General features: G+C 38.1%; 7 protein-coding genes across 8 annotated transcripts; 4 read left to right on the top strand and 3 right to left on the bottom strand.

Annotated features, from left to right (window-relative positions):
• Window positions 1-573: 573 nt before the first annotated feature.
• On the top strand, window positions 574-3,061 carry LOC116921998 (myb-like protein V). Its single transcript, XM_032928372.2, has 4 exons — window positions 574-835; window positions 905-1,047; window positions 1,107-1,311; window positions 1,370-3,061. The coding sequence occupies exons 1-4, from the start codon at window positions 648-650 to the stop codon at window positions 2,886-2,888; spliced, it is 2,055 nt and encodes a 684-aa protein (XP_032784263.1). The 5' UTR covers window positions 574-647; the 3' UTR covers window positions 2,889-3,061.
• Window positions 3,038-6,829, bottom strand: LOC116921990 (ubiquitin carboxyl-terminal hydrolase 35). The gene is made up of 7 exons (XM_032928362.2): window positions 5,978-6,829; window positions 5,636-5,910; window positions 5,302-5,574; window positions 5,022-5,236; window positions 4,777-4,962; window positions 4,087-4,711; window positions 3,038-4,026 (listed from the first exon to the last, which is right to left on the bottom strand). Exons 1-7 carry the CDS (start codon window positions 6,648-6,650, stop codon window positions 3,355-3,357), a joined length of 2,919 nt encoding a protein of 972 aa, XP_032784253.2. The 5' UTR covers window positions 6,651-6,829; the 3' UTR covers window positions 3,038-3,354.
• A 4,454-nt stretch (window positions 6,830-11,283) lies between these two features.
• Window positions 11,284-12,542, bottom strand: LOC116922005 (peroxisomal biogenesis factor 3). Of its 2 annotated transcripts, XM_032928381.2 has the most exons (4): window positions 12,006-12,542; window positions 11,771-11,947; window positions 11,537-11,702; window positions 11,284-11,435 (listed from the first exon to the last, which is right to left on the bottom strand). In XM_032928381.2, the coding sequence occupies exons 1-4, from the start codon at window positions 12,540-12,542 to the stop codon at window positions 11,404-11,406; spliced, it is 912 nt and encodes a 303-aa protein (XP_032784272.2). In that variant the 3' UTR covers window positions 11,284-11,403. The 2 variants fall into 2 exon arrangements, with proteins under 2 accessions (XP_032784272.2, XP_032784271.2); XM_032928380.2 differs by having other exon boundaries at window positions 11,284-11,702.
• On the bottom strand, window positions 12,531-13,121 carry LOC123471232 (mitochondrial import inner membrane translocase subunit Tim8 A-like). The gene is made up of 2 exons (XM_045172269.1): window positions 12,863-13,121; window positions 12,531-12,783 (listed from the first exon to the last, which is right to left on the bottom strand). Exons 1-2 carry the CDS (start codon window positions 12,953-12,955, stop codon window positions 12,595-12,597), a joined length of 282 nt encoding a protein of 93 aa, XP_045028204.1. The 5' UTR covers window positions 12,956-13,121; the 3' UTR covers window positions 12,531-12,594.
• Window positions 13,122-13,303: 182 nt separating this feature from the next.
• On the top strand, window positions 13,304-15,447 carry LOC116922004 (arfaptin-2). Its single transcript, XM_032928379.2, has 4 exons — window positions 13,304-14,009; window positions 14,074-14,285; window positions 14,342-14,519; window positions 14,609-15,447. Exons 1-4 carry the CDS (start codon window positions 13,461-13,463, stop codon window positions 14,753-14,755), a joined length of 1,086 nt encoding a protein of 361 aa, XP_032784270.2. The 5' UTR covers window positions 13,304-13,460; the 3' UTR covers window positions 14,756-15,447.
• A 1,190-nt stretch (window positions 15,448-16,637) lies between these two features.
• LOC116921984 (sideroflexin-1) lies at window positions 16,638-18,523 on the top strand. The gene is made up of 9 exons (XM_032928345.2): window positions 16,638-16,796; window positions 16,872-17,037; window positions 17,100-17,369; window positions 17,429-17,504; window positions 17,568-17,653; window positions 17,713-17,840; window positions 17,957-18,046; window positions 18,114-18,208; window positions 18,272-18,523. Exons 2-9 carry the CDS (start codon window positions 16,889-16,891, stop codon window positions 18,329-18,331), a joined length of 954 nt encoding a protein of 317 aa, XP_032784236.2. The 5' UTR covers window positions 16,638-16,796; window positions 16,872-16,888; the 3' UTR covers window positions 18,332-18,523.
• Window positions 18,524-18,923: 400 nt separating this feature from the next.
• On the top strand, window positions 18,924-19,519 carry LOC116921985 (probable small nuclear ribonucleoprotein G). Its single transcript, XM_032928346.2, has 4 exons — window positions 18,924-19,089; window positions 19,159-19,181; window positions 19,244-19,368; window positions 19,427-19,519. Exons 1-4 carry the CDS (start codon window positions 19,058-19,060, stop codon window positions 19,478-19,480), a joined length of 234 nt encoding a protein of 77 aa, XP_032784237.1. The 5' UTR covers window positions 18,924-19,057; the 3' UTR covers window positions 19,481-19,519.
• Window positions 19,520-27,892: the final 8,373 nt, after the last annotated feature.

Raw genomic sequence — 27,892 nt, 5'->3', positions numbered from 1 at the left:
TTCTTATTTATAGGGAAAAGTTTATCACCTGGAGAATATGTCAAATAGGTGAATGCACCGTCTTTCCGAAGAAAAGCAAAACCAAACGTTTGGCTAATTGCTAACAGCGTCATGATCCGTATGTGACCTGATAAATATAATAATTATCGACCACCAAACCAGGTATTCGACCACACGAGGTCGAAAACCTGACTTTATTTGGTTGCTCCGTACTTTATCAAATATATAAGTGTGCTTATATATTATATGCCCTTATATATTTATAATGCCTTTTAATATTCAGAGCGGAGAAAATTTATTAAATTCAATTCTCCAGACAGAGTTATAGAATAGATATATTCTATCTATCTCGCTATATTCTATCTATCTCGCTATATTCTATCTATCTCGCTCCAGATTTATCCTGCTTAAATTATACTAACACTGCTTTTTCACTACCTTGCTTAGTTGTGCATTTTTAGTCGTGCTTAATATTAATTAAGTTTTAATGGCACCTATGGCTGGATTGGATGCTACATCCTGCTTGCTAAGATTCTAGACATGCCAGGATATGCAGACGCAGTACCTTCTTTAAAAAATCTACATTGCAATTTTCCCGCTAGATCAGTTTAATGTAAACTTGACAACAACTACTTGGTGCAGTTAAAATGGCGCTCGGTAGTGCTTCAAATTCTCTGAGAAAAGATTTTTGGAAAGAAATTTCGTGTAATTCATCATCAGCAGTAAAAGTTGTTCATGAAAAATTGCATCTTTGTATTCCTCCATATTACTTGAGTGATCTAGGCAAAAGTGTAGCATCTGTTATAGATTGCAGATTGATTCGCTACGAACCAGAGTAATCATTTAAGCACGTGTTCGATATTCCCATATTACGGACTAATCAATATTTGGTTTATTTACACAGCCTTGGTGGAATTTTGGCTGGCTACGGAAACCTCGCTATTCGAGAATCTAAAGCCCAAACGCTCTTCAATTTGAGTGACATTCATGTTGATGTAGTAGGAAATTTCTACATTTTTAATCCAGAAGTTAACCAGGAGCTCGTTGGTAAAATAAAACATTCTGAAATTTTTCAACATTAAAATAACAGTTATATCTTGCATTAGGGATAGTGAACAGGATAAGTGTTGATCATATTGGTTGTCTTGTCCATGGTCTTTTTAACATTAGTCTTCCAAAACCGTTTAACGTAGCATCTGAAAATTGGTTGGGAAAACCTGCAAAATTGCTAGACAAGGTCAAGTTTAGCATCACAAAAGTTGATCTATATAGCATTGTTCCTTACATAGAAGGAAAAATTGTTGAATTAATGTAAGTGTTGCTTTAAAATGTTGCTAAAACTTATTTAAAGCATTATTATATTTTACAGACCTCAGGCTGAACCAAGTACTGAATCAAGGCAAAGAACAAGCAGTGATAGTGGAGTTGAGTTTGCAAGTGAGGAATCTACAAATATAGCTCTAAGCCCAGAAGAAAGTATGGAACAGAAGAGATCTAAACTATCACTGTCTCAGCGGAAAAATGAAGCAAAGCTTTCACTTACATCAAAGCTAAATACTGTTCCAACACAAAATGAGACTTGCAAAATTATGGATGAATTTAATGAACAAGACAAGAAAAGAAAACGTAAAATTTCTGAAGATTCAGTAATGAAGGAAACTCCTAAAAAGAAAAAAGCTAAACTATTTGGAGGTAAAGGCATTGAATCTGAAATCGAAGATACTGCTCCAGTAGAAAGTTTAGCAACCAATTTATTTGAGAAGTTTTCAAAAAAACTGGAACAGTCATCAACACCGTTTTGCCCACAGAAGAAAGCACAAATCAGCATACACACTGAAACTTCCATAGATGCAGAATTAGTCGAATCTAATGTGGTGCTGGGTTCTGAAGAATTGGCAGACCCAATAATGAAAGAACTTCAACAAACCAAAAGCAGTTTGAAAAAGAAGACAGGAAAAAGGATTTTAGAAGGAATCGAAGAACAGCCAAAGTCGCCAGAAAAAATTAAGTCACAGCAAAAATTAGAAGTTGAATTCGAAATGAAGATCGATTCTGACGAAGAAACAAAGATTTCCTTCAAAACACCTTCATCAGAGAAAAAATCAAAATCGCGTCTGGAAAAGAAAAACGAAGGAGGTTCAAAATTAACAGAGATGAAAACACCAGAAAAATCTGTGAATCAACCGGCTTCTCTTAAGAAGTCGAAGGACTCGAAAAAAGTGAATGGTACGGCGACCCCCAGCAAATCTTTAAAAAAGAAGGGTATTGCACTTGAACAGGAGGGTGAAGAAGAAGACAATGAATCCATCATCCAAGAGCTGTTAGGACTTAGTCTTCCTATTACCTCACCACAGTCTACTCCTGTATTAAAAAAGAAACAAACTCCTTCGGCTAAATCAGCAAAATTGGCTGAGTCGGCGAAGAAGTTAAAAGCACTAGAAAAAAAGTTGGACTCAATGCCAAAATCTGTACAAGTTCAGGGTCCTGAAACTGCCTCCCCAATGAAGAACCTGAAAGAATCGTCATTGTCAAAGAAGAGTCTAAAAGCTCTGGCATCAGAAATCAAGCAAACTCCATCAGTTGAAAAAACAGAAAGTGTTTCATCACCACCACGAACTCCAAAAGCTAACGGATCATCCAAAAAGCTCGTAAAGAACGCTTCGCCAGAAAAAATATCGAATGCTTCTTTGTCGGAGAAAGAAGTAAAATTTGAGCAACCGAAGAAAAGAGCCAAGTTAAGATCAAATAAGGAGAAGTCGTTGAAATGTGATGCTAGCTCCGGCGATGAATTTGATCAAGAAGAAGCTATTCTCAAGATTTTGCAGTCAGTGCAACCAAAAGAAAAGTCAGATAAAACTAAGACTAAAAGGAAGTCGGTTAATTCTTAAATTTCGAAGCAACTCTTGAACACGATTATTTTTCCGACCCGTCATTCATAAATTTTGCTTTTCAGAAGATCACTGGTATTTTTTTTTTTTTTTTACGTTTCATTGTCCTAAATTGCAACGTGACAACTTTTAAGGTTAAAAGCAAGAGAAACAATAAAAGACAGTTTATTTCATCCTCTGCGCTGTTGTTTTGACAGCCAGTAGTCGTGCTTACTTAGAAGGCACAGATTTCGCCAGCTTGTTCTACATGACTCCATACAACCGTGGCCTACTTTTACTACAAATGATATGTAATGGATTAGGCCATGTACAAGTGAGTGAGAGGCCAGGGAAAGTGCACCGCCGACTAACTATAAAGCCACGGTGCGATTGCGCATTTAAAGTAACTTCCATTTGATCGAAATACAAAATAACTTTTTACGATACAATTTTAGGTGAACGACTCCGGAAGCGCTTAATGAACACCTCAAAATATGAAACGTGAACCATTATTATCTTGGAAAGGATCTCGCCGGTGATTGTCCTGATCATCATCCTTTTTTGGTTTCGCCCAAATGCTAGGAGCTGGACGACTCGCTGATCGCAATCGTTCTTGGATAAACTTAGCGTTGTCTTCGTCCACCATATGCTTCAGGTCGGAGGGCAGTATCAGTGGCACAGCTGGTGTTGTTTTGCCTATACCCAAGGCACTCCCTACTTGGTCATCCATCACGCGTCGGTACCACAAGAGGTAAGGTGTATCTGTTGGATATCTACGTGACAAGTTGATCAACGAATTGAAATCAGTTCGCGACACTTGGCTGTCATTGAACATGAACCAGGGTGCCAACTTATCTCCCTTCCCAAGAACATCTTCCGGACCCAGATCACTGCTACGCGCCAACGTATAGTAATGACCTCCATCCAGTGTCACACCAGAATGGATGACGACAGAGTAAAGCACATAACTTATGGTACCTCCACCATCAATAGGAAGATCCAGCCGTTGAGGGTAACTAACTTGACGAGTGATCTTCCCTCGCCTTTGAAGCAATTTATCGTAATGGAATCGCAGTAAAGTTAAAAGCAGATGCTGCGGAGCTTCTGTTACACGAAGTACTCTCTCCGCCTCTTGAACCAGCTTGGCGCAGTTATCACACTAAATATCAAACAACATCGATGAACAAACGTTTTAAATTGCAAACTAAGGTTGACTAACGTGGTAGCGGTTTTCGCCTTGAAGTTTTTCTGCGGTAAAATAAAACTTCAACAATGAATCAAGACTTAGCTCTTCATTATCTTGAAGAGGCGATTCAATGGTCGTTCTGCTTGCCACGGATGCAACAGGATCAGGAAAAGCCAAGTGAAGATCCGTGAAAAAGTCCTGATGATGCGATTCAGTACCACATGCAAGGCATCGATAGGTGGTAGTCATCTGCCCACCAAATATCTTATGTATGAGGCTTAGTTGTTCCTTTTTATCCATCGACCGGTTCTCCGAGTTTGAGCATGACTTAACTTTTTCATCAAGTCCGTCGCCCACAGACTGGATGCCACTATCCGTGGAATCGGAATGGGCGTTAGAGAGGCTGTCAGGTACTTGTACATTTTTTCCCACTGACAGATTTTCCTCAGGTTGTGCAAGTCCAACAGTCAAGTCTTCTTCTGTGATCCATCGCTGAAGTTCATTATTCGCTTCTACGGATTTTTCTTCGATTCCTGGTTCCGCAACTTGTTCAGCTTCGTTCATAGTTTCTTTACTAACGCCAACTTTCCAACGGTGACCACACTGTAGGACACATCGGTCGGCTTTCTCTTGTTCATACAAGCTGTCCATCAGATACCTGGTATAATCAGCCATCATCTCCATTAGTTAAAAGTGGATTAACGATGACAAATAGAGAAATACCTCAAAAATTCGGAACAGTCCTGTTGTCTACCGGCTTCGAACCAAGGAGGGCGAGAAGCTTTGATGAATGCTGCAGGAGAGTATGCTGCCCGGAAACTGTACCGTAAAAATACTAGGACCCGCTGTAGCTGGGTAAGGACATACTGGTGATTAGTGGTGGTTGAACCAAGTACAGCTCGCGTGAAACTAAACAAATTTCAACAATGCATGACTGTGAAGCCTCAACTTAAAATTTCCTACCATACTCAGAATTCATGTAAAGAGCTTGCAGAATCGAATTAATGTAACAGGTATTCCCTAAATTGATCAATCCAATTTTTCCAGTAACTGTTCTAGATTCCAACCAGTTACCATTCGGTATAGCCAATTTCTTGCAATCCTTAGGAAACCGAGGATCAAACAAGGCCGGCACAGAGTCAAGCTTGGACAGTATACGTTGAGGACTGGGTCGGGGATATTCCTTTTAATTACAAAGTACAAAAATATTACTAAAACAGAATGCACGAGAAGAAAAAGTAAATTTACAGATATTGTTTGTAGGAGCGAGTGACGTAACTGATCATCCGTATAAGACAGTTTTTCGCTCATTATATGAAGAACTTCCATCAATTCATTTCTTAGGTGTTGTGTTTCATTATCATTGGAAATCTGAGTCTTCAAAAGATTAACAAGTCTGATGGCCGGCTTCAGCATAAAATCAACTTTTTCCTGTGGTTGATCTCGAAAAGCACACAGCATGTATGGCAAGACCGGGGCAGTAGAGGCTCTGATAATAGGAATGACTGACTGTTCCATAAGCTGTAAATAATTTTACATTGACTGTTGCATTTACAATTCCCAAACTAATAAATGTACATACCTTAGGAGCTTTAAGAGAGATCACTTCAGCTACAATTGCAGATCTACCATCTAGTGTAAGCATCTTGAATAATGATAAAACCCAACAAGATATCCTAGTTGCTTTGGGCCATTGGATTAGCCAATCACATAGGACAGTAGCAAGTCTAATTACATGCTTGTCTTTACCGGATGACCCTGGTAGCATAAGTAGTTTTTCAAGGGCTATCTCTATCTGACTTTTAGGTGTGACATTCAAGAATGCCGCTAAAGACTGACTTGGAGGGCTAACATTACCTGCAAAATAATTTAAATAACTCCATCACGTAAATAAAATATGTTGTTATAAACTGATCATTATTACTGCTTTCAGCAATTAATGTGTAGATGATTGCCAAAGATGATAGTCCAACATCATGAGGGGAATTTAGCCATATCTTCTGGACCATTTTCGATACAAGCATGACATCTTGCATAAAATTAATATATTGGCTGGCAGGAATGCTAAGAGAAGATATTAGATTAATTATTTCAATGCAGAATTGTTGGCGCAGTTGTTGCGGAGGCAGACATTTGGAATTGCATAGGATGACATTTGCCACGTCCACCAAAACTGGTAAGCTATGTTTGCCACGCAATTTTTGTAGAATTTTTAACACACTGTCGGAAAATTCTGTAGAAACAACATCTTCAAGGAAACCAACAGTCAAGAGCTCTTGGACTGTTGCAAGGATATCAAAATCAACAGGTTCACTTAAATTTGATGAGATAAGTTCACTGACAACTTGAGGTGAAATTTCTTTAAATTCATTCCTTCTGAATGCATTTAATATGGACAAGATTTCAATTGCTGTTTCTTTCCTCAACTCACTATGTTCTTTAGGTGAGGCAACAAGATGCAAACAATAGTGAATGATAGAAACAAACTCTTCTTTCGAAAGACATCGTACAAAGTCCTCGTCCAATAGTTTACTGACAGAATTATTTTTATTCTGGTCAGAAATTTCGGATAAGATTATTTTTAACAATTTTTCCATCTTCTTTCATGTTATTTAGAGCCTTCCAGGCTTCCAGTCTTAAAAACTTGTTTCAATTTTAGGAAAACACACCATCTAACGGATGTGACTCTCACTAAATAAGTAAATAAATAGAAAAGCCGGAAAAATTATTGTTCACTGGAGGATTTTGTGAAACTTGGTATTCAGCGAAGACGAATGCGTAGTATAAATAAACGACTCACGATGTTCGCTAAGTTGCCAATAAGGTAAAAGGCTTTGTGCAGTGTCGTGAGCGAGGCAAAGGGTCCCCGAGGGCCATGCAGTAGATCTCGGGTTGTGACAATTTTTGTTGTCCCTGAAACGCAGGATGAAACCCTCCCAACTTTTTCATTTTTGACCAAATTGCAAATTTTGCTTAAAATACATGATTTCGATTCAGAATTGAATGCAAATTACGGAAATCAGGTCTATTTTTCTGTTGGTCTTGAAGTTTTTGATTTAAACGTTAAAAGCCATAAATTAAGTTGGTGCGCTAACAGCATTGTTTTCGTTGAATTTTAAAACGGCTAGTTTAACGAGAAAACCAATAACGAAATCAAAATCTGCGTTTAATTTCGATTGCCGTGTGATTTTTGGGGAATTTCAAGAGGTGTCGTTTTTGGCTGTTTTTTCAAAATTGGGAAGGCTATACCCTTCCCACTTTTTCATTTTTGACCAAATTGCAAATTTTGCTTAAAATACATGATTTCGATTCAGAATTGAATGAAAATTACGGAAATCAGGTTTATTTTTCTGTTGGTCTTAAAGTTTTTGATTTAAACGTAAAAAACATAAATGAAGTTGGTGCGCTAACAGCACTGTTTTCGTTAATTTAAAAAACGGCTAGTTTAAAGAGAAAACCAATGACGAAATAGAAATCAGCGTTTAATTTCGATTATGCCGTGTGATTTTTGGGGAATTTCAAGAGGTGTCGTTTTTGGCTGATTTTGACAAAATTGGGAAGGCTATACCCTTCCCACTTTTTCATTTTTGACCAAATTGCAAGTTTTGCTTAAAATACATGATTTCGATTCAGAATTGAATGAAAATTACGGAAATCAGGTTTATTTTTCTGTTGGTCTTAAAGTTTTTGTTTTAAACGTAAAAAACATAAATGAAGTTGGTGCGCTAACAGCACTGTTTTCGTTAATTTTAAAAACGGCTAGTTTAAAGAGAAAACCAATGACGAAATAGAAATCAGCGTTAAGTTTCGATTATGCCGTGTGATTTTTGGGGAATTTCAATAGGTGTCGTTTTTGGCTGATTTTGACAAAATTGGGAAGGATATACCCTTCCCACTTTTTCATTTTTGACCAAATTGCAAATTTTGCTTAAAATACATGATTTCGATTCAGAATTGAATAAAAATTACGGAAATCAGGTTTATTTTTCTGTTGGTCTTAAAGTTTTTGATTTAAACGTAAAAAACATAAATGAAGTTGGTGCGCTAACAGCACTGTTTTCGTTTATTTAAAAAACGGCTAGTTTAAAGAGAAAACCAATGACGAAATAGAAATCAGCGTTAAGTTTCGATTATGCCGTGTGATTTTGGGGGAATTTCAATAGGTGTCGTTTTTGGCTGATTTTGACAAAATTGGGAAGGATATACCCTTCCCACTTTTTCATTTTTGAACAAATTGCAAATTTTGCTTAAAATACATGATTTCGATTCAGAATTGAATGAAAATTACGGAAATCAGGTTTATTTTTCTGTTGGTCTTAAAGTTTTTGATTTAAACGTAAAAAACATAAATGAAGTTGGTGCGCTAACAGCACTGTTTTCATTAATTTAAAAAACGGCTAGTTTAAAGAGAAAACCAATGACGAAATAGAAATCAGCGTTTAATTTCGATTATGCCGTATGATTTTTGGGGAATTTCAAGAGGGGTCGAATTTGGCTGATTTTGACAAAATTGGGAAGGCTATACCCTTCCCACTTTTTCATTTTTGACCAAATTGCAAATTTTGCTTAAAATACATGATTTCGATTCAGAATTGAATGCAAATTACGGAAATCAGGTCTATTTTTCTGTTGGTCTTAAAGTTTTTGATTTAAACGTAAAAAACATAAATGAAGTTGGTGCGCTAACAGCACTGTTTTCGTTAATTTTAAAAACGGCTAGTTTAAAGAGAAAACCAATGACGAAATAGAAATCAGCGTTTAATTTCGATTATGCCGTGTGATTTTTGGGGAATTTCAAGAGGTGTCGTTTTTGGCTGATTTTGACAAAATTGGGAAGGATATACCCTTCCCACTTTTTCATTTTTGACCAAATTGCAAATTTTGCTTAAAATACATGATTTCGATTCAGAATTGAATGCAAATTACGGAAATCAGGTCTATTTTTCTGTTGGTCTTGAAGTTTTTGATTTAAACGTTAAAAGCCATAAATTAAGTTGGTGCGCTAACAGCATTGTTTTCGTTTAATTTTAAAACGGCTAGTTTAAAGAGAAAACCAATGACGAAATAGAAATCAGCGTTTAATTTCGATTATGCCGTGTGATTTTTGGGGAATTTCAAGAGGTGTCGTTTTTGGCTGATTTTTCAAAATTGGGAAGGCTATACCCTTCCCACTTTTTCATTTTTGACCAAATTGCAAATTTTGCTTAAAATACATGATTTCGATTCAGAATTGAATGAAAATTACGGAAATCTGGTTTATTTTTCTGTTGGTCTTAAAGTTTTTGATTTAAACGTAAAAAACATAAATGAAGTTGGTGCGCTAACAGCACTGTTTTCGTTAATTTTAAAAACGGCTAGTTTAAAGAGAAAACAAATGACGAAATAGAAATCAGCGTTTAGTTTCGATTATGCCGTGTGATTTTTGGGGAATTTCAATAGGTGTCGTTTTTGGCTGATTTTGACAAAATTGGGAAGGATATACCCTTCCCACTTTTGCATTTTTGACCAAATTGCAAATTTTGCTTAAAATACATGATTTCGATTCAGAATTGAATGAAAATTACGGAAATCAGGTTTATTTTTCTGTTGGTCTTAAAGTTTTTGATTTAAACGTAAAAAACATAAATGAAGTTGGTGCGCTAACAGCACTGTTTTCGTTAATTTAAAAAACGGCTAGTTTAAAGAGAAAACCAATGACGAAATAGAAATCAGCGTTAAGTTTCGATTATGCCGTGTGATTTTTGGGGAATTTCAATAGGTGTCGTTTTTGGCTGATTTTGACAAAATTGGGAAGGATATACCCTTCCCACTTTTTCATTTTTGACCAAATTGCAAGTTTTGATTAAAATACATGATTTCGATTCAGAATTGAATGAAAATTACGGAAATCAGGTTTATTTTTCTGTTGGTCTTAAAGTTTTTGTTTTAAACGTAAAAAACATAAATGAAGTTTGTGCGCTAACAGCACTTTTTTCGTTAATTTTAAAAACGGCTAGTTTAAAGAGAAAACCAAAGACGAAATAGAAATCAGCGTTTAATTTCGATTATGCCGTGTGATTTTTGGGGAATTTCAAGAGGGGTCGTTTTTGGCTGATTTTGACAAAATTGGGAAGGCTATACCCTTCCCACTTTTGCATTTTTGACCAAATTGCAAATTTTGCTTAAAATACATGATTTCGATTCAGAATTGAATGCAAATTACGGAAATCAGGTCTATTTTTCTGTTGGTCTTAAAGTTTTTGATTTAAACGTAAAAAACATAAATGAAGTTGGTGCGCTAACAGCACTGTTTTCGTTAATTTTAAAAACGGCTAGTTTAAAGAGAAAACCAATGACGAAATAGAAATCAGCGTTAAGTTTCGATTATGCTGTGTGATTTTTGGGGAATTTCAATGGGTGTCGTTTTTGGCTGATTTTGACAAAATTGGGAAGGCTATACCCTTCCCACTTTTTCATTTTTGACCAAATTGCAAATTTTGCTTAAAATACATGATTTCGATTCAGAATTGAATGAAAATTACGGAAATCAGGTTTATTTTTCTGTTGGTCTTGAAGTTTTTGATTTAAACGTTAAAAAACATAAATGAAGTTGGTGTGCTAATAGCACTGTTTTCGTTAATTTTTAAAACGGCTAGTTTAAAGAGAAAACCAATGACGAAATCGAAATCAGCGTTCAATTTCGATTATGCCGTGTGATTTTGTAGGAATTTCAAGAGATGTCGTTTTTGGCCGATTTTGACGAAAGTGGGAAGACCTTTATTTAAAAAAGAAAACAATTAATATTTTCTGCCCACAGACGGCTTTTAAAACAATCGATGTTCTCTTTTTTTTTGCAGGATACTGTACATAAAAAACCGCAAAAACGTAAAACATCACAGAAAGGAGAAAGCAGACCTGCCGTAATTGGCAGGTAAAAATTAATCGAAAATAAAATATTTTCCGAAAAAATTTAGTTACTGATGATTTTTTTTTTTTGCGATTATCGGCAGTAGAGTAATATCGCCCAGGAAATAATCGACCGGCAAGTATGACTGACCGTAACACCTGATATAAAATGGAGTACAGAAGCTGATGGCAAATGAACGATGTCCTTATAATTCTAATCCCTTGCCAGGTTACCAGTGACACGAATGGAAAATCATACCAAATGCGGCCAGTTGTCACCTAGACAAAAGCGCCTTCGGGAGATCTGAAACACCTGTTATGAAAAAACGGCTGATTCTATCCAAATAGGGGAAGAAAAGAAAAACTATTGTATTTCCATGCCGATTGTAAAGGATCACAATTTTGAGGCCAACTTATAAGGTGCTGAATGACTCGTAAATGTTCGCACCAAACATACGGAGAGGCTCAATCGCCAGAAGTTGGGTGAGCCAAACATCCTGAAATATGAAGTTATTGAGGGCAGGTATAAGTTTGGCCACATAAACAGAAACATGATTTGGGTGATGGAAATCCTCACTATCCGGCGACCGAGACTTACTTTTGTCCGCGGATAAAACGCTTACAATTTCGGAAAACTTGTCAAGAACACAACCAACACCAATATTAACACACGTCGAGAGTAGATGGGTAACTTCAACACTCTGTAGTATCTCCCGAGTCTCGGTCATCATTTTCGTTAAAGTGGGAGATGTAGTACTTTCCTCCTAAAAATAATTTGTAATTAGTAAGGATATCCTAGAGGTCTATCAAATGATAACGGGACTCCTACTACCTCGGAAGAAGACTGGGGGGGAAGCATTACATTCGCTAAAAAGTCATTGGATTGACGAGATAGTTCATCTTCTAATGCCACGCGAATTTCTTGAAAGATTTGCTCCAGGTCAACTAATGTGAGACGCTGTTTTAGGGATAAATTGCTAACTTGGGAGGACACAACTTTCTCCACCATCTAACAATTTTTGAAAGATTAGAAAATTTTTTTTTTTATACATGCATACATTTTTTACCAAACAAAATCGTTCAACTCCAGTTGATAGCCAATAATTAGATGAAGAAAGAAACTGGCTTTGTGCTTCTGGGCTAAGCTCTAAATCAGGATTCGACGGATTTTGGTTGGCCAAATAAAGATATGCTCCAAGTATATTTACTTGTGCTCTTAAAAGGATAGCTAATATGGCATTGCCATAAATGTAGGACATAACGCGGCTGAATGCAATTATTTTTAATTGTTCCCATAGCTCTTTTTTATTTGGAGCTTTCTGCTTCAATAGGAGGGTTATACTATCAGAGTCTAAAGATCGGCCAATTGCTAGTTGGATCTGGGGTAGAACAGATGTTATAGTCATGTTGCAAGTTTTTTCAGTACTTTCAAAGTGCTGTTGTTTTCTTGATCGTTCTAAAAGCTGATTCATCTCTGTCTCTTGCCATTCAATTAGTTTTTTCTCAGCAAATCTTTTCAAAAGAACCCCCCCACCTATTAAGGCCCCAACTATGAAAAACTTCCGATGGTGCCTCACAGCAAAACTACGTAATTTAGAAAACATTATCTATGGTAAATCCACTACAATTACTAAATAAATCAGGTAAAAAAAATTCTTAGTCATCCAGTTCTGATGAAGATGCAAATTGCTGAGTTTTCTCCAATCGGTTCACCACAAAATTTGATGTATCGATAAATCGATCAACACAGTTGGAAATGCAATGCTCTGTCTTGGAATCTAGTCTGGAGCTGGGTTTTTCCATACAAATATCCCAGCACTGGTCAGTCAAGCCGTGAACTAGACCCTAGTAAAAATAAACGTCATTTTTATGATAGCAATATGTAGGGGATTGGGGATTGTCCAATCGGCTGTTCGCTACTTACTTGAAATCTTTGTTTCTGGGTTTCGATCTGAAGAAACTGCTGTAGCTGCGGATCTGCGCCAGCAAGTTGTCCTGCAAAACTGTCCAAGCTCATGGCCAACAGCTTTCTTTTAAGGCCGTTGATAACGTTTTCCCCTAGACCAACAGTGATAGCTTTCAAGTGAGCGGTAATCACTAGCACAGGTACGTAACGAGGAACCAGACTAAGACTGGGAAAGAAAAGTACGAAACTTAGGCTTGCCTTTCTACCTTAGGGACCTGACGTGAATTAAAGCACACTCTCCAAACTTAGAATTTAAAAATAAAAACATGAAAAAATTAATTTATAAATACATTTTTATGGTTAAAAAAAATAAATAATAAATATTATTAGCAAATTGGAAAGATATTCATATAAATATATATTACTCGTAAATGTCAATAGGGCGGTGCTTTTACATGACGTTGGTTGCTGTCATTCTGTCACGAAGTGCCAACCTTTAGTTGTGCTGCATGTCCGCTGAGTTGTTACAGCAGATAGTTAAACCTTAAACGGCCATTATCTCACTGGACTTCATAGAATTTCTCGTCAAATCTTTTGTTCAGTGTCTAATCTTGCAATGTCTCATCAAGTCGCATATCCACTGCCGCAGCAAGCAACAGTCTTCAACGGAGAATCGTCTCAATCGACGGAAAGCCAATTACAAAAGCCGGATTGTCACACTTCTTTGCTGGAAAATCAAGAGTCGTACACTGGTGTGGCACAGCTACCTGTAATGGTAGCAGAAACTCATCAGGCACCAAGCATATTTTCCAGAAGTGTCAGCATGCCCTTGCCACAGAATAATAATGTGGGAACCATTCAGAGTTCCCCAGAGTCTTTGTTAGCTAGGGGTGAACAATCACTTCCTGGTTTGAATATAAACAACAGTAGTGAAGTCAGATCAGCCACAGTAGCAAAAATTGAACATCTTAAAAATTGGAGCATTTCAACTTACAAGTGCACCAAACAAATCATTTCAGAAAAACTAGGGAAATCTTCAAGAACTGTGGACACAGAACTTGAATCCCAAATAGATCTGCTTCGTGATGTTCAACGTAAATACCTTAACATTCTAAGGTTGTCAAGAGCACTGTCTTCTCATTTTCATCATGTAGTCAGTACTCAGGTAGTTACATCAGTAACCTTGTACATGCACCTGTCCTTACCTGACAGTTTACTTTCATAAACAGCAAGGATTGGGAGAGGCTTTTGCTGATTTGGCCCAAAAGTCTCCTGAGCTGCAGTCAGAATTCCTTTGCAATGCTGAAACCCAACGAAGTTTGAGTCGCCATGGAGAAATTCTAATGGCTGCCCTTGATTTCTTCGTTTCTTCAGTTAATACGCTAGTGAATAAAACGATGGAAGATACCCTACTTACGGTTAAACGTTATGAAGCAGCAAGGTTCAACTGAAATTAGTATGTATACAATTCGTATTCTGAAGGTATCCTTATCACAGGATTGAATACGATGCATATCGTTCCGATTTGGAGATCCTTTTGCAGTCACCGGCATCAGGTCAGACGAATGCACTAGCTGATGCACAACTAGCGTACGATGAACATAAGGCCGATTTTGAAAAATTGCGAGCTGATGTATCAGTAAAACTTCGGTTCCTGAATGAGAATCGAGTCAAGGTGATTATATCTCAGTTTTTTTAATCATATATAATTATATGTAAACATATATATATATATGATGACTTTAACTGTTCTTCTTTCTTTAGGTGATGCATAAACAGTTGCTACTATTCCATAACGCTGTTTCTGCATATTTTTCGGGAAATCAAACAGCGTTAGAAGCAACTCTAAAACAATTCAATATTAAAATGAAAACTGGTAACATCGCTCCATCTTCTTGGTTGGAACAATAAGAGACACGGAATTGGAAAAAAAGTTTTCGATTTGATTACGTTAATGCGTAATTTTTCCTGTTGAATTACGATATTTTGCGTTTTCGAAATTTCATGGTTTTACATTAGCATTGTTTAACATTATTATTATATCTTTCCTCTTGCGATTTGAAAAATCTACCATTTATTTTCTGAGTTACGGATGGAACCAGTGATGTTCCTTCGACCAGCTTCGTCATTACTACAGTCTAAATCCCTTGGGAAAAAAGATGGCTATTGATTATCAATTTAACCACAACTCTCGTAAGAAATATGCAATCCAACATTCCCTAGTCACAGAATTTCGAAAACAGCAGGAAAATACTTCCCGTCAATTTTTTTTACTCTGGTTGCAATCTGAGGGCTCTCACTATTTCTAATCACACGTTTATTCAATGTTTTGTTATGTTTTGGTTTTCTCGTCTCGTGTGGATGTATCCTACAATCGATTTCATGCTAAACGTCTTTTCCTAACTTCAATAACATTAAAATCATTGTCCGCATTTCAATCGTGCTTTTAATTGATTCAATGTCACCACGTTTTGATTTCTGAGTCGCTAAGCACATTTGGAGTAAAGACATGATGAAAGCGTCAAGATATCTTCGAAAAGTTCTCTTAATCATTGCGTCAGTTTACCTGCCATATTACAATAAACGGTTTTGGAATGTCTGAAGCAATCACGTTTCATTGGGTTGGAACTTCGAGAAGTTTGTCAGCGTTCTTTGCTTACTATGTATCGACCTCAACCCTCTTAAGCTTTAACTCTTAAGCGAGCAATAAGTAGCTGATAGCCTGTAGGCTAGCCATTTCAGATTCAGAAGCTCAGAACATGCTGAGGACATAAGGTTGTCACGTGTCAGAGAATAAAGATTGAGAAAGAGCAGAGGACTGAGACAGATCAGAGCGGAGACCGATGGAGTTGCGAGACTGGAGTTTGTCAGTTGGATCTAGGGCTCGACCACGACTACCTGAACCCCAAAAAACCGCACTGACCTACCCGAAAAATGGCCGATCAGTTGCGACCCGGGTAGCTAGTTTTCCAGCGGTTCGGTTCGATTCACATACCCGGTGAAACCGATAGACCCGGCGCCATCTTGAAAAAATGGCGGATGCGTGGCACCAAATTACACCACCATGAAAAATACGATGAAATACCCGAATTTTAAGCTTAAAATAAATTTCTGGGTAAGAATCGGGGCAAAAGTCGGGTAATCGGATCAGAAAGCAGTGCCGGAGTAATAAACCGGGTTTTTGGAACCGATTAGCTTCTTCCCCTTGCACCGGTTTTACCCGAAAGTTGACCCAAATGCCCATGGGCAGGAAAAAAGGCCCCACAAACCCGATAGAACCGCACCGAAAACCGAAACGACCTAACCGATCGACGCGGGGCCGAGCCCTAGTTGCATCTGGACCACAGATAAAGAGCTCTTTATCTGTGTCTGGAGTAGCGATCGGCCCCGATTGTTTTTACGTCGATCGATTGATTACAATCGGGGTTGCATCCCAGATTAGACACCCCGATACAACCCCGATTGAGATCGGGTTTCAAAAATTTCACCCCGTGCCCCGCCCTGAGCCCCAAATTTCAAAACCCGATTGGCAAAATGCGCCCCCGATTAGGGTCGGGGCCGATCCCTAGTCTGCAGCTCTTCTGGACTCTGGCATGGTATAAGAGTAGATGGTAGAACCACGCCGTTGGATTCTGCCATAAGGCCTTGTTGCAGCTTTTTGGGGGGGTTTTCAAAGTAGAGATCACCCCGTGGGTGGTAGAGGGGGAGTGTGACAAGTGTACATATTCCGGCTGCTGCCACCACGCGTAGTGTTACTCTTTCAGGCCAAAAAGGTAATGGGAGGGCCCGTAAGCGTGGCTACACCAGTATTCTATTACTCTGTCTGGAGTCTGGACATGAGAAAATATTTGTTGTAAAAAAAATTGAAATTATTGGCAATGCTGCAATCGAATCAGCTGGTTGCTGTTCAGCTGTTGTCTAAAAGTTTATTATTCTTCTCCGATATTTTGCGGTAGGGATAATGTTTAAGTGGTTTTTACTCGGAATTTTATTTTCCTTTACTATTGTCATTCATCGATATTTTTAGAATCACGTTGTTTCAATATGGAACGAATAAAGATTGATGAGCCAAGATGGGATCAGACTACATATCAAGGGCGAGCCAACCACTTTTTTACTACGACGAATCCTTTAAACTTGTTATGTTCCGATAAAGAGCTGGACAAGGCCAAAGAGATTGTAGTAAAATACAGGTAAAATTATTAACATCGTGAATAAAATTAAACTATATTTTTTCACATTTATTTTGGTGCAGGAAAGATGGACAACTAAATGGACTGACAATTGGAGATCTATGGAAAGCCAAACATGTCTATGATTCTGCATTTCATCCTGATACAGGGGAAAAAATGTTAATTATTGGCAGAATGAGTGCTCAGGTTCCTTGCAACATGTTTATCACTGGCTGCATGATGACTTTCTACAGAACAACTCCAGCTGTTGTTTTTTGGCAGTGGATAAATCAGTCCTTCAATGCTATTGTAAACTATACTAATAGATCTGGAAATTCTCCAATCACCAATCAGTAATATTTAAAAAGTTTCTCTCAATCAAGATGCTAAACTTTTTAAAATTCCCTTTTAGACAGTTGGGTACATCTTATGCCCTTGCTACAAGTGGAGCTCTAGTGACTGCTCTTGGTTTGAACAGCTTGACCAAGGTAGGTTTTCATCTTATTACTTCCATTTAAATGAACAATTGAGAGATGAAAAACCCTATGTAGTCAATGTCGCCTATTATTGGTCGCCTGGTACCTTTTGCAGCAGTCGCTGCTGCTAACTGTGTCAACATTCCCTTGATGCGAATGCAGTAAGAAAATATTTTCCTTCCTTTTTAAAATGTTTGTTACATAATTTGACATGCTTCAGTGAAATTCAGAAGGGAATCACCGTGTCTGATGAGCATGGAAATGTTCTCGGCGAATCTTCGATTGCTGCCAAATGGGGTATAACTCAGGTCGTCCTTAGCCGTATCGGAATGGCCTCTCCGGGAATGGGTAATACATTACATAATAAAATGCCTAAGGAAAAAAATAACATACATAAAAAAAAGGGAGAAAAAATAACTAATTAGAATAAATATTTTAAAAAAAACATGCTTTTAAAAATGCAGTCTTGCCACCTCTGCTGATGAATTATTTGGACCGAAAAGGATTCTTGAAACGATTTCCTTGGTCTGCAGCACCTATTCAAGTTACTCTTTGTATGTGATGTACTTGACAGAAAATTTTAGAAGTCAACTAAACCATCTGTTATTGGTGAATAATAAGGTGGTGTATTACTGACATTCGCAACTCCCATGTGCTGCGCGCTTTTCCCTCAGAAAGCTTCTATTTCGGTTGACAGTTTGGAACCAGAGCTTCAGGTATTTTTGCTTGGGTTATTTTTTTGGATTTAACAAGCACGAATTGTGTAATCTCTTTCATAGGCAAAAATTCGCCAGTCTCCAACTGCTCCAAGTGTTGTTTACTACAACAAGGGTCTTTAAATGCAAGTTGCATTTCAAATTTCCTATCAGTGCAAAACATCTCAGTCCTTTATTACATTAGCTAGATGACGAAAAATATAACTGCCAAGTTTTATGTTTTGCTCAAATTATATCGCTGCTGTAGTCTCATTCCAGTTATTGGGCATTTGAATAGTCGGTTGTTGCAGAAATACACTGATTCAAAATACGAAATTCGCATAGCAATAGCATATCGTCACTTTCACTTCCCAATAACCCAATTTATCTATACAGATTTAGCTGTTAAACCCTGTTTAATTACTACCTGTTGTGCCAAGGCTTCACCCTGTCACTAGTTATTGACTTATTTTCACTCCACCAACGGCACTAGCATATTACCATGATATTACTGCATACTGGATACTGGAACTGGATACAGTGTGAGAAGTGAGATTTAGCCAGAGTCATAAATATCATAAACATATATATATTAATGACTATAGCCATAGTCATAATTATTTACATTCTATATATCATAGAAACATGGAACATATTTAGGGTTCTATGATCTCTCTGATTTTTCAAGTTTTCATGGTTTTTTGCCTTATTTTTAATCATCTGGCAAACGCGCACAACTTATACGTTCGGTTTCGGCATCGACATCAGAAACGATCAAAATCTTAGCTTGTTTGCACGCTGGTAGTTGCTTCTGTTAAGCTTTCCTTTACATATCGTTAACCGAGATATTATCCAACAGACAATAATAAAATGAGTAAAGCCCATCCCCCTGAGCTGAAGAAGTAAGTTTTGCAGCACGAATCTTAGATGTTTGTAGTTCCTTTTGTAACGCCTTTTTTTCTTTTTCAAAGGTACATGGACAAAAGAATGTCTTGTAAGTATTGTATGAAAAAATTATGCTAGAGTGCTAATTAGATGAATTTTTTTTTTAAATAGTGAAACTCAATGGTGGCAGGAACATTGTTGGGATCTTAAGAGGCTTTGATCCATTTATGAATCTAGTGATTGATGAAACTGTGGAAGAAGTCAAAGATGGCACAAAGAATAATATAGGGATGGTGGTATGTCATGTTGTTTGTTAACAAATATGAGTTATTAATCAAAGAAATGTTTTTTTAGGTTGTTCGTGGAAACTCAATTATAATGTTGGAAGCATTGGAAAGAATCATGTAGTTAAATGTCTGACAATAAACATCAAACAAAATTGTAAAATTATTTGACTAAATTTTAGTATTGAAACTCTGCCACTTCTCCCAATGATGAGAAATATTTAAAAATGAAAATGGCAAAATGTGTGTAGTACTGCTAAAATTATGTGTAATTTGGTGCATTTGGAGAGTGATTATAATTTGTGCTGGTGAGGTTCTCTTTTATGCAGTTTGTTGTTACACTGGACTGTCAGGAAAGGATTCTATGAGTATGAATACTACCAGAAACTTGTTACAAAATTCTCCGGGAAACAAAAACGTTGAACTTGGGTTTGTAACCTTGGGTGCGCACCTTCCTTGCTTGGCCGTCATTAGTTATTACACGATACAGGTACGGTATACACAAGAAACTTTTGAGTTCAGTGCCATCTATCCTCTGTAACGAGGAAAAAGGTTGTGGATTTTCAGAAAGTGCAGTCAGAGTCATAGAACCCAAATATAGGGGTATGAGGTATGACTATATATAGTTAAATATAACTAAAAAATAAATATACTATAACCCTATATAGTCATAGGGTTCTATGACTCTGGTGCAGTCTTGGTGTGGTAGTTGAGAGTCGGCAACTCGGCATTGAGTTTTACAGGTTTCTATTTTCTAGCAAAGCGTCCGAGAAATTGAAAATTCCGACTTGGCAAGAATGGTCTTCCTTTTTGTGAGAGAATACTTTGTTTATAGCGTTGTAGCCATTTTTGTTGTGATCTGTTTCGGAGAATTTCTTTACTATCTTTCATAATATAGTTGACGTGAAGTGTTAGCGGCATTTTAAAATGCCAAGTTAGATAGCCAAATTGACACTTCTGTACATTTAAAGGATTTAGTTTTATTAAGAAATTTGTAAATGTTGAATTGAGTTTGTTTTAATATAGATTTGACAAATGAATGGTTTTGAAGAAATGAATAATTTTTAAATGTGTTTTTATCATAGACGATTGGAATTTGTTATCTGTACGCTTGCATATAGATGCCTTTCGTACGGATTACATATTACAAATTGTCTATTGACTAGTCGATAACCACACAAGATTTCGCCATCAGTGGATCAGCTTTTTTATACACATTCTTGAAACCATTTGTGATTACCATGTAAAGTACTGATTAGCTCAGGTCTGAACATCAAGCAGTAGCGGTCAAATGGTTGTGATTTCTTCTTCTCACCATAGGAATTCTTTTCTATGGTATGGTAGAATAACTCCAGTATATTTGTACAGAAATTGTTTTTTAATAATGGAGGCCTTAAAAGACTATTCAGCTAATTAAATTTATAAACTTCCTCGTTGGGAAAATGATTTTATATCGAGTGAGACAAGTCATTGATCTCAAAGTTTCACCATAGAAAAAAAAGTCAAAAATACGGCCAAGTAATAAAATTTGGCTTGATTCCAATTACTGCGTGTTGCAGATAACCATTTCAACGCTACTTTGTGTCCTTCGATAACTTCCTGGCCGAATTGGCGATCTGCTTGAACGGTAGAAATAATTGAATTAATGCAGCTTATGAGTTATGCTGCATCAGTGAGGTTGCTGTTTATCTGTGACAGACAATTTGAGTAATCAACATCGTACACAGTTTGAGTTATGTATTCGTCATTTAACTGCTTCTTAAATAGCAACGTAAACGTTGGGGCAGTGTGACGTAAGGATAGGCTCCAATTGGCTATAGTCGGTGTCCCTGTCCCGGTAAAAGCCATTCGGGGCGTAATTGGGGCGTTACTACGTCAACCGTGGCGAGGATAGGATAAAATCAGGAGTTTCCATAAAACCCCAACACCATTTTCAAAGAAAGGATTTCAGGGTAGAAATTGGGGTTGGCGGGTAGAATATGGTGTAATCGGGGCAGCCAGGGCGTACAATTTGATCGATTATTTCCTCGTACCCCGATTGCCCAATACCCAAAATGCAAACATCGAATGGTAAACAAGCGCCCCGGGCCGCTAGGGGCCGATTCCAAATAAGCAGCCGTGATTTCCCATGCGCTCTCGAAATCTTCTTCAAACCTACTTTATATTTAGAATTGTATCCGTGAACAGATTCAACGAAAAATTGAAAAATCGCGATCTATCAGTAGTATCAGCCATCGGTGTAGAAAAGATGGTGACTATGAAGATTAAACTGGGTTATCAAAATACGAAGTAACAAACACGGAATAGCAAACCTTTGAATAGTAGGCGTGTTTATGCCTTTGATAAGATAACTTGATTTGGTCGTTAATGAAGGTAAACCAAAAAGTACTGTACATTTTCCGCTTACCAAATTTGGTAAGCGGAAAAGGTGCAGTACTGCAAAGGGAAGCGTCACATGACGGTTTCAAGAATGGACTCTTTTGTTTGCTTTGCCCAATGAATCTGTGCTTGGAACTGGGAGGTGGCGTTTAGCAGCGGCACCCAATCTTTATTTTTTAAACGCAGAGGTTCTCACTTTCAGGGGGATTAATAGATTATACTTGTTGGTTAAACCATGAAGAATACTATTACACAAATAATTGTAGGGTTATAAAAGTATAAAACTGTAATTCCTCGTGGCATTTTTATTCAACCATGCGCAGCAGTTGGTGAGCAGACGTATCATTGAAAGACCATGGTGAAGTTTAGCTGCATCCAGCGAGATACTAGTAGAACCCGAAACATTGTTTTGACAAGTACTGCCATATTTCGGTTGCAGGTTTTCACTAAATACCAAGTAAGTCACGGGATTAATCGTGTTAAATGTAGGATTTTTCAATTCAATCGCATTTTGAACACAAGATAAATCGCAAGCAATCACGTAACGTGAGCGAAAGTGATGGTCAGGAAATGGATTCAATGATACCAGAACCCATCTACAGCGCTGGAGGAGCAAATGAAAAACCGTTCATTAGAGAATTTGCACCTTTAATGACGTCAGCGACAGAAACACCAAAAGAAACCCTTACGTCGATAAACACACCGAGTGCACCAAAGAAAGGAAAATTGTATCCTATCGAAGAATTAAAATAGGAAAACGAGCAAAACAAGGAATGTAAGGGAAGTCATACGACCTGCAGCTATGTCGTTGGCTACGGAATGGTGTGGGAGGATCTATGCAGATGTACTCCAGAAGACCATTTAAAACGCACAATTAACAAATAACGATTAAAAAAAAAAAAAAAGCAACCAAAAAATCATAGATGTAGTAAAGGATTTTATTTCCAATCACTACTTAAAAAAAAAAAAAAAAAACAAAACAAGAAAAGAATTCCGAAAAACAAGAAAAGGATAACACAAATGAACAAAAAGACGGACTTACTTGTAGTAGAAGTCGTTACACCAAACAGGCTGTACCACGAATACGGGAGCAACGGGAAAGGATACACCACTTCGAACCTTGTTGAACAACTCTTCGAACAACTGCACATCGGCAGTCGTGAAGCGACGAAATTCACAACACGGATTTTGAAAGATCAACGGGTGGAAAAGCGAAAAAGCCATTCTAATTTCAGCAAGATGCTGAGAAACGAAATCTAACGTATACATGATGACGGAAAATGGGGGATTTAAAAAAAACAACAGCAAAGACAGTCAAGCGACAACTGAAGAACAAAGAAGACGCTACACCAGACTACTTCGATCGCCTTGACGCAATTGTAAAGCATCCTCCCAGATCTTGGAGCTCCCAAATCTGCCATAGACACTCCATTTTTGATAGTAGTGTAAACCTCTGACAACTGATTGATGACGTCCTGCCTGGCTTCACGTTCATGCCGACCTGTGGCACTTGTTAGCAAACTCTCTAATGAAACACCCACCTGTAACTTGGCTATTTGAGCAGCTTTCCACTCCAAGATTCTCGAATGGGCTACGCGAATATCATTGATTTCACGACTAACACTTGCCTGAGATGTGATTTCAATGCACTTCTCATCTAGAGCTCTCTTGATGATAGTCACCGTTTCATCCAGATACTTTTTATGAGATTGAGCTTTTCGAACTCTAGTTTCGTAGAGGACCCAGTTGCACTGTGAGTTCTTATTGATTAGATAGTGATATAGCTCATCCCTTTCTGCTTGACTTTTAGTATCTGTGAACCTGAGAGCCATATTCAGAAAGAGATTTTCCAGAAAGCGAGGCAGACTAGAGACCTTCCTTGTGGGGATTGCATCTATGAAATTCTTTATCAAGCCCACATCTTCTGCTTGGGGAATAGATTCTTTGATCTTGTTAATGGAGTAGTCTTTCCACTTGGCTTCTTCTGGAGTGCCAGCTAGACATTTTGATTGGAAAAGCAATCCTGCAAGAACAAGTCGAGCGTATTTCTTCGTAGTTATTTCATCAGGTTGGGAATCGACTAAGGCAATGTACGGGTGGTTGAGAATACGCTTCTTAAGTCTGATTGCCGCTTCTATCTCTTGTACGAATTGTTGTCCTGATGATCGAAACATGACTTCAACTTCATCGATTACTGCTATCCCGAATCTAAGAGATTGCGAATGGAAATTTTGATAGATGAGGCGCATCTGCGTGAACAAGCGAGGAACAAAATCAGTATCTACGGTAAACAATGAATACACGTCATAGGGGGCCAACCTCTTCTCTTTGATAGCGGCTTTGTATCTCATATTAGAATCAGTAGCTAGTACTCTACCTAACATAGCAATAACTTCATTGGACAAGTCTTTGAAGTCGATGACCAGAGTTCCCATTATAGACACGATTTTTGGAATATCGATAGACTTCCAGGAAGTTCCTGCTAACGCAGCCTTCACTCTAGACATAACTTGGGCTACTCTAGTAGCTTCGTTGGAGTAAGCCATTCCGCACATACAATAAGCAGTGACAGCAATCAGCTCTTCTGGGGTCACTGCCGCTGCATTAGCTGTCGCCACTGGCATCAGGTTGGGGAGTACATTACGAGCATTTTCATAAGAAATTGGCCTGAATTTTTGCATCCAAGGAGATAGCCAAGGGAAGAGGAATAGTGCAACGGACATCACTTTAGTATTGCTGTGAGTAGATGTTGACTTCACAGTGGCCACCATAGTCTTGTAGTTGCAAGTCAGAACAATCATTTTAGACACTACTAGTCCTGCAAATCCTTGCCCGTCTTGAATTTCAGCTTCAGGATCTGTCATAATCCACTGAATCTGAATCACTGTCTCCGTTTGCATCATATGTTACCTTCCTCTCAGCTCTTCTGGTGGCTCGAGACTTAGCTGAGATGGAGCTCTCATTGTCTCTCTTTCCTCCTCTTTCTTCGCGAGGTCCAGCATCATAATGAATTGGTGCCAGGATGTTGTACTCTTCTCTGTCTTCACCTTTGGTGTACATCGCGGTGACTGCATCTCGAGCAGGGAAGCACCCTAAAAGAGTCTCTGGGTCCATCTCTGTCATAATCACCAGGGAATGATTGAACCAATCTTCAGCAGCAGCATCATAGCACTCTTCGTTCCAATCTAACGCTCCTTCTATGATCCACATACTATTCTGGTATTCATTCTCGAATCCGGGAAGTTGAAAATGGTATTTCTTGAGTATGGCCTTTCTGGGAGCCTGTTCGCACATCACTAACAGATGATCTTTCTTCTTTTCCCAATATGCTAGCACGTCTGCCCAAGATTTGAATTCGATATAAGATACCTCGGCTCTATTAAAATACATGGGATGCTTATCTAGTACATAGTGCATTTCAGCCATGATGATATTGTATTTAAAGGACTAATACTATTTAAAGAATTAATTAGAGAATGTTTGATTAGTAAGAAATAAACGGTTGAGAATAGGAATAGGAATGATTGATATTAGAGGATGAATGGAATTATCTGAGAGTATCAGAGCAGCTGAAAGAAAAATTATTAGATATTGTCTCGCATGTGATATGAAGATCGATGTCAGCACGGACGCTTGGGCTTCCGATTGGGTTGTTTTCTTCACCTGTGCGTGTAGTTTCACCTGTAGGATCGACGTCAGATGTCTCAGCAGAATCGTTGGTTCTGTCCACACCGTCGTTGGATTCGTTTCGGGCAAATAGTGGTTCGAAAGACGGATGTCTTGAAGCAACCAAATTAGCTGTACCCAGGTCTTCGGATCGGTCGACTGAAAGTCCGCTTCTCTCTCCTTCAGGCTCTTGATCGCAAGTATTAGGTACGGAAGCTGGCTCGTTTTGGGCTGGAATATCTTCTGTTGATTGTTCTTGATTTTGTTGAATAGATGTCGTAGGCTCAGGTTCAGTTGATTTTCCATTCGGGGAGTTCCTCGTGAAAAACCCTAACACAGTTTTTGCTACTGAACTAGACTTAGGTGAAACTTGTGGAGGAGACTTAGCTGGAGACATACGCGCAGCAATTCTAGCAAAAATAGAGGGTGAACGCTTCCCTGAAACGGTGCCAGAGGCCAAACTACCTCTGGGTTTCCGTCTGGAAACAAGATCAAGACGAGCTACGGCTTCGTACGCACCGTTAGATCTAAGCTTACTTACTTGAGAACTAACTCTAGATGGTTGTGTACTTACAACGGAAGAAGCGGGTTTACTAGCCGGTTCAGAAATTGGTTTGGGAGTGGTACAAGATGGACATGTATCAGGTGCAATTTGGGGTTCAACATGCAACTTATCGAAATTAAGTGATCTAGCAACAGTTGGCTCACTCGGCAGGGGAACATTAATTTGGGGCACACTGGGTTGTATGGGAGTTCGTGGAATTCTAGACCCGCCAGTAATAACATCATCATTCATTGTGGTTGAGTTCAAAAAGCGCTGCCACCATTATGTAAAGCATCCTCCCTCTCGGTTGAATGACTTTACGGATTAAGACAAATATATTACCACGGAACTCGGAGGCGTTTTACCCACAATGATGACAGTGTATTACTAGACTAGGGCCATAAGAATTACACGGGAAAGGACATACAATATGACAAGGAGGGTGATAACGAGCCAAACCATAATGACCAACAGAATAAGGGCAATTTGGAAGCTTACCGATGTAGCGCGAGCGTTACGGAAGCGCACGTTGGTAAAACGATACGAAGTGGCTTGTGGTAGCGAGAGCGGGACACGGGGAAAACATACACGAAAATGGAGACGATTGGAGATACAATTCAGATAGGCACTTACGGAAACAGGTAGTCGGAGAAACACTTGTAAGAGAAAACACTAAGGCAAGTTAGGTGTCGAACTAGTGTTGTTGAAGGCAACTGAACATTTAGCGAGCTGCTAGTTGTCTGATCTTTCTTAGATTTTGGGTTCACCATGAAACCTCGCATCTCGTCAAAGTGGCGTGATGCTGTTGACGCGTCGCTATGTCGCGAGTGCAGCCAATCAGAAGGTGTTTGTTTAATGGCTTGATTGGCGTCGCGCGTGCGACCAATCAAACGGATGTTTATTTAATGGCGTGATATGCATCGCACGTGTGACCAATCACGGAAGTTTGTTTAGTTGCGTGATGTGCGTTGCACGTGTGAGTCAGACAGCAGGTGTTCAATTAGGTCAACGCTAAGATGTCTATGACAAATGGTTACTATGCGGATTACAATATTCGAATAATATGCAAAAGAAGAGTAAATGCAAGAGAGTAAAATGTAGACATAATTATATACCAAGGGAGAGTAAACATAATATTATAAGAATGTGGGTGTCATCATTAAATGTATCTGTAGGCCTTCGTTACACAATCTTAAAAAAAAAAAATAAAAATAATAAAATAATAAAAAAAAAAAGGGATGGGGGAGAAGAAAAAACCTGCCATAAATTTTTGCAGAAGAGAGAAATTCTGTACGAGACTGAAAGTCTATATAAGGTGGAGTCGTAAAAATCTAGCATTTACATATAAGGTGAGAAGTTTTTTTTTCTTAAAAAGGAGGGATCAATTAAACAAAAGATTCACATATATTGTAGAAATGCTTCTCAGACTAGAAGATAGTTAAAAGATAAAGGACATCTAAAAAAAAAAAAAAAACATTGTCATTCAAAGTAGATTTCTTTAGTAGATAATCGTAAGCAACCTTGAGCATGTTAGGGGTAGGTACTCCAACTATATAACAGACAAACAAGCAAGAAAAATTTTTTAGTTGTATTACCAACCTTCCACGGAAAGATACATTAAAAAAAAAAAAAAAAAATGAACCCAACCAAGAAAAACGAAGAACTAACAAATGTTGACTGGAGTGATGAAATCTTGATGACTTGGATTGAAGAAGATACCCCGCAATTGGAAATAAGTGAAACGCTACCAACAGGAAACGACTGGGAGGACGAACTCTTAGCTAATCTAATGGGTAATGAAGTTAAAAGTGATATACAAATTAGTGCGAACGCAAGTGAAAGTATGCAGATATCACGGAATATAAGTATGGAAGAAGACGTAACAAGATACAGCAAAAGTGACAGTGATTGTGAATTTATGCAAAAGAAAAGATACAGCAATAGTGA

This window comes from Daphnia magna, linkage group LG4 (genome assembly GCF_020631705.1).
Source record: "Daphnia magna isolate NIES linkage group LG4, ASM2063170v1.1, whole genome shotgun sequence".
NCBI lineage: Eukaryota > Metazoa > Arthropoda > Branchiopoda > Diplostraca > Daphniidae > Daphnia > Daphnia magna.
Note: the sequence above shows the minus strand (reverse complement) of the source record. Positions and strands in the feature narration are given on the sequence as shown.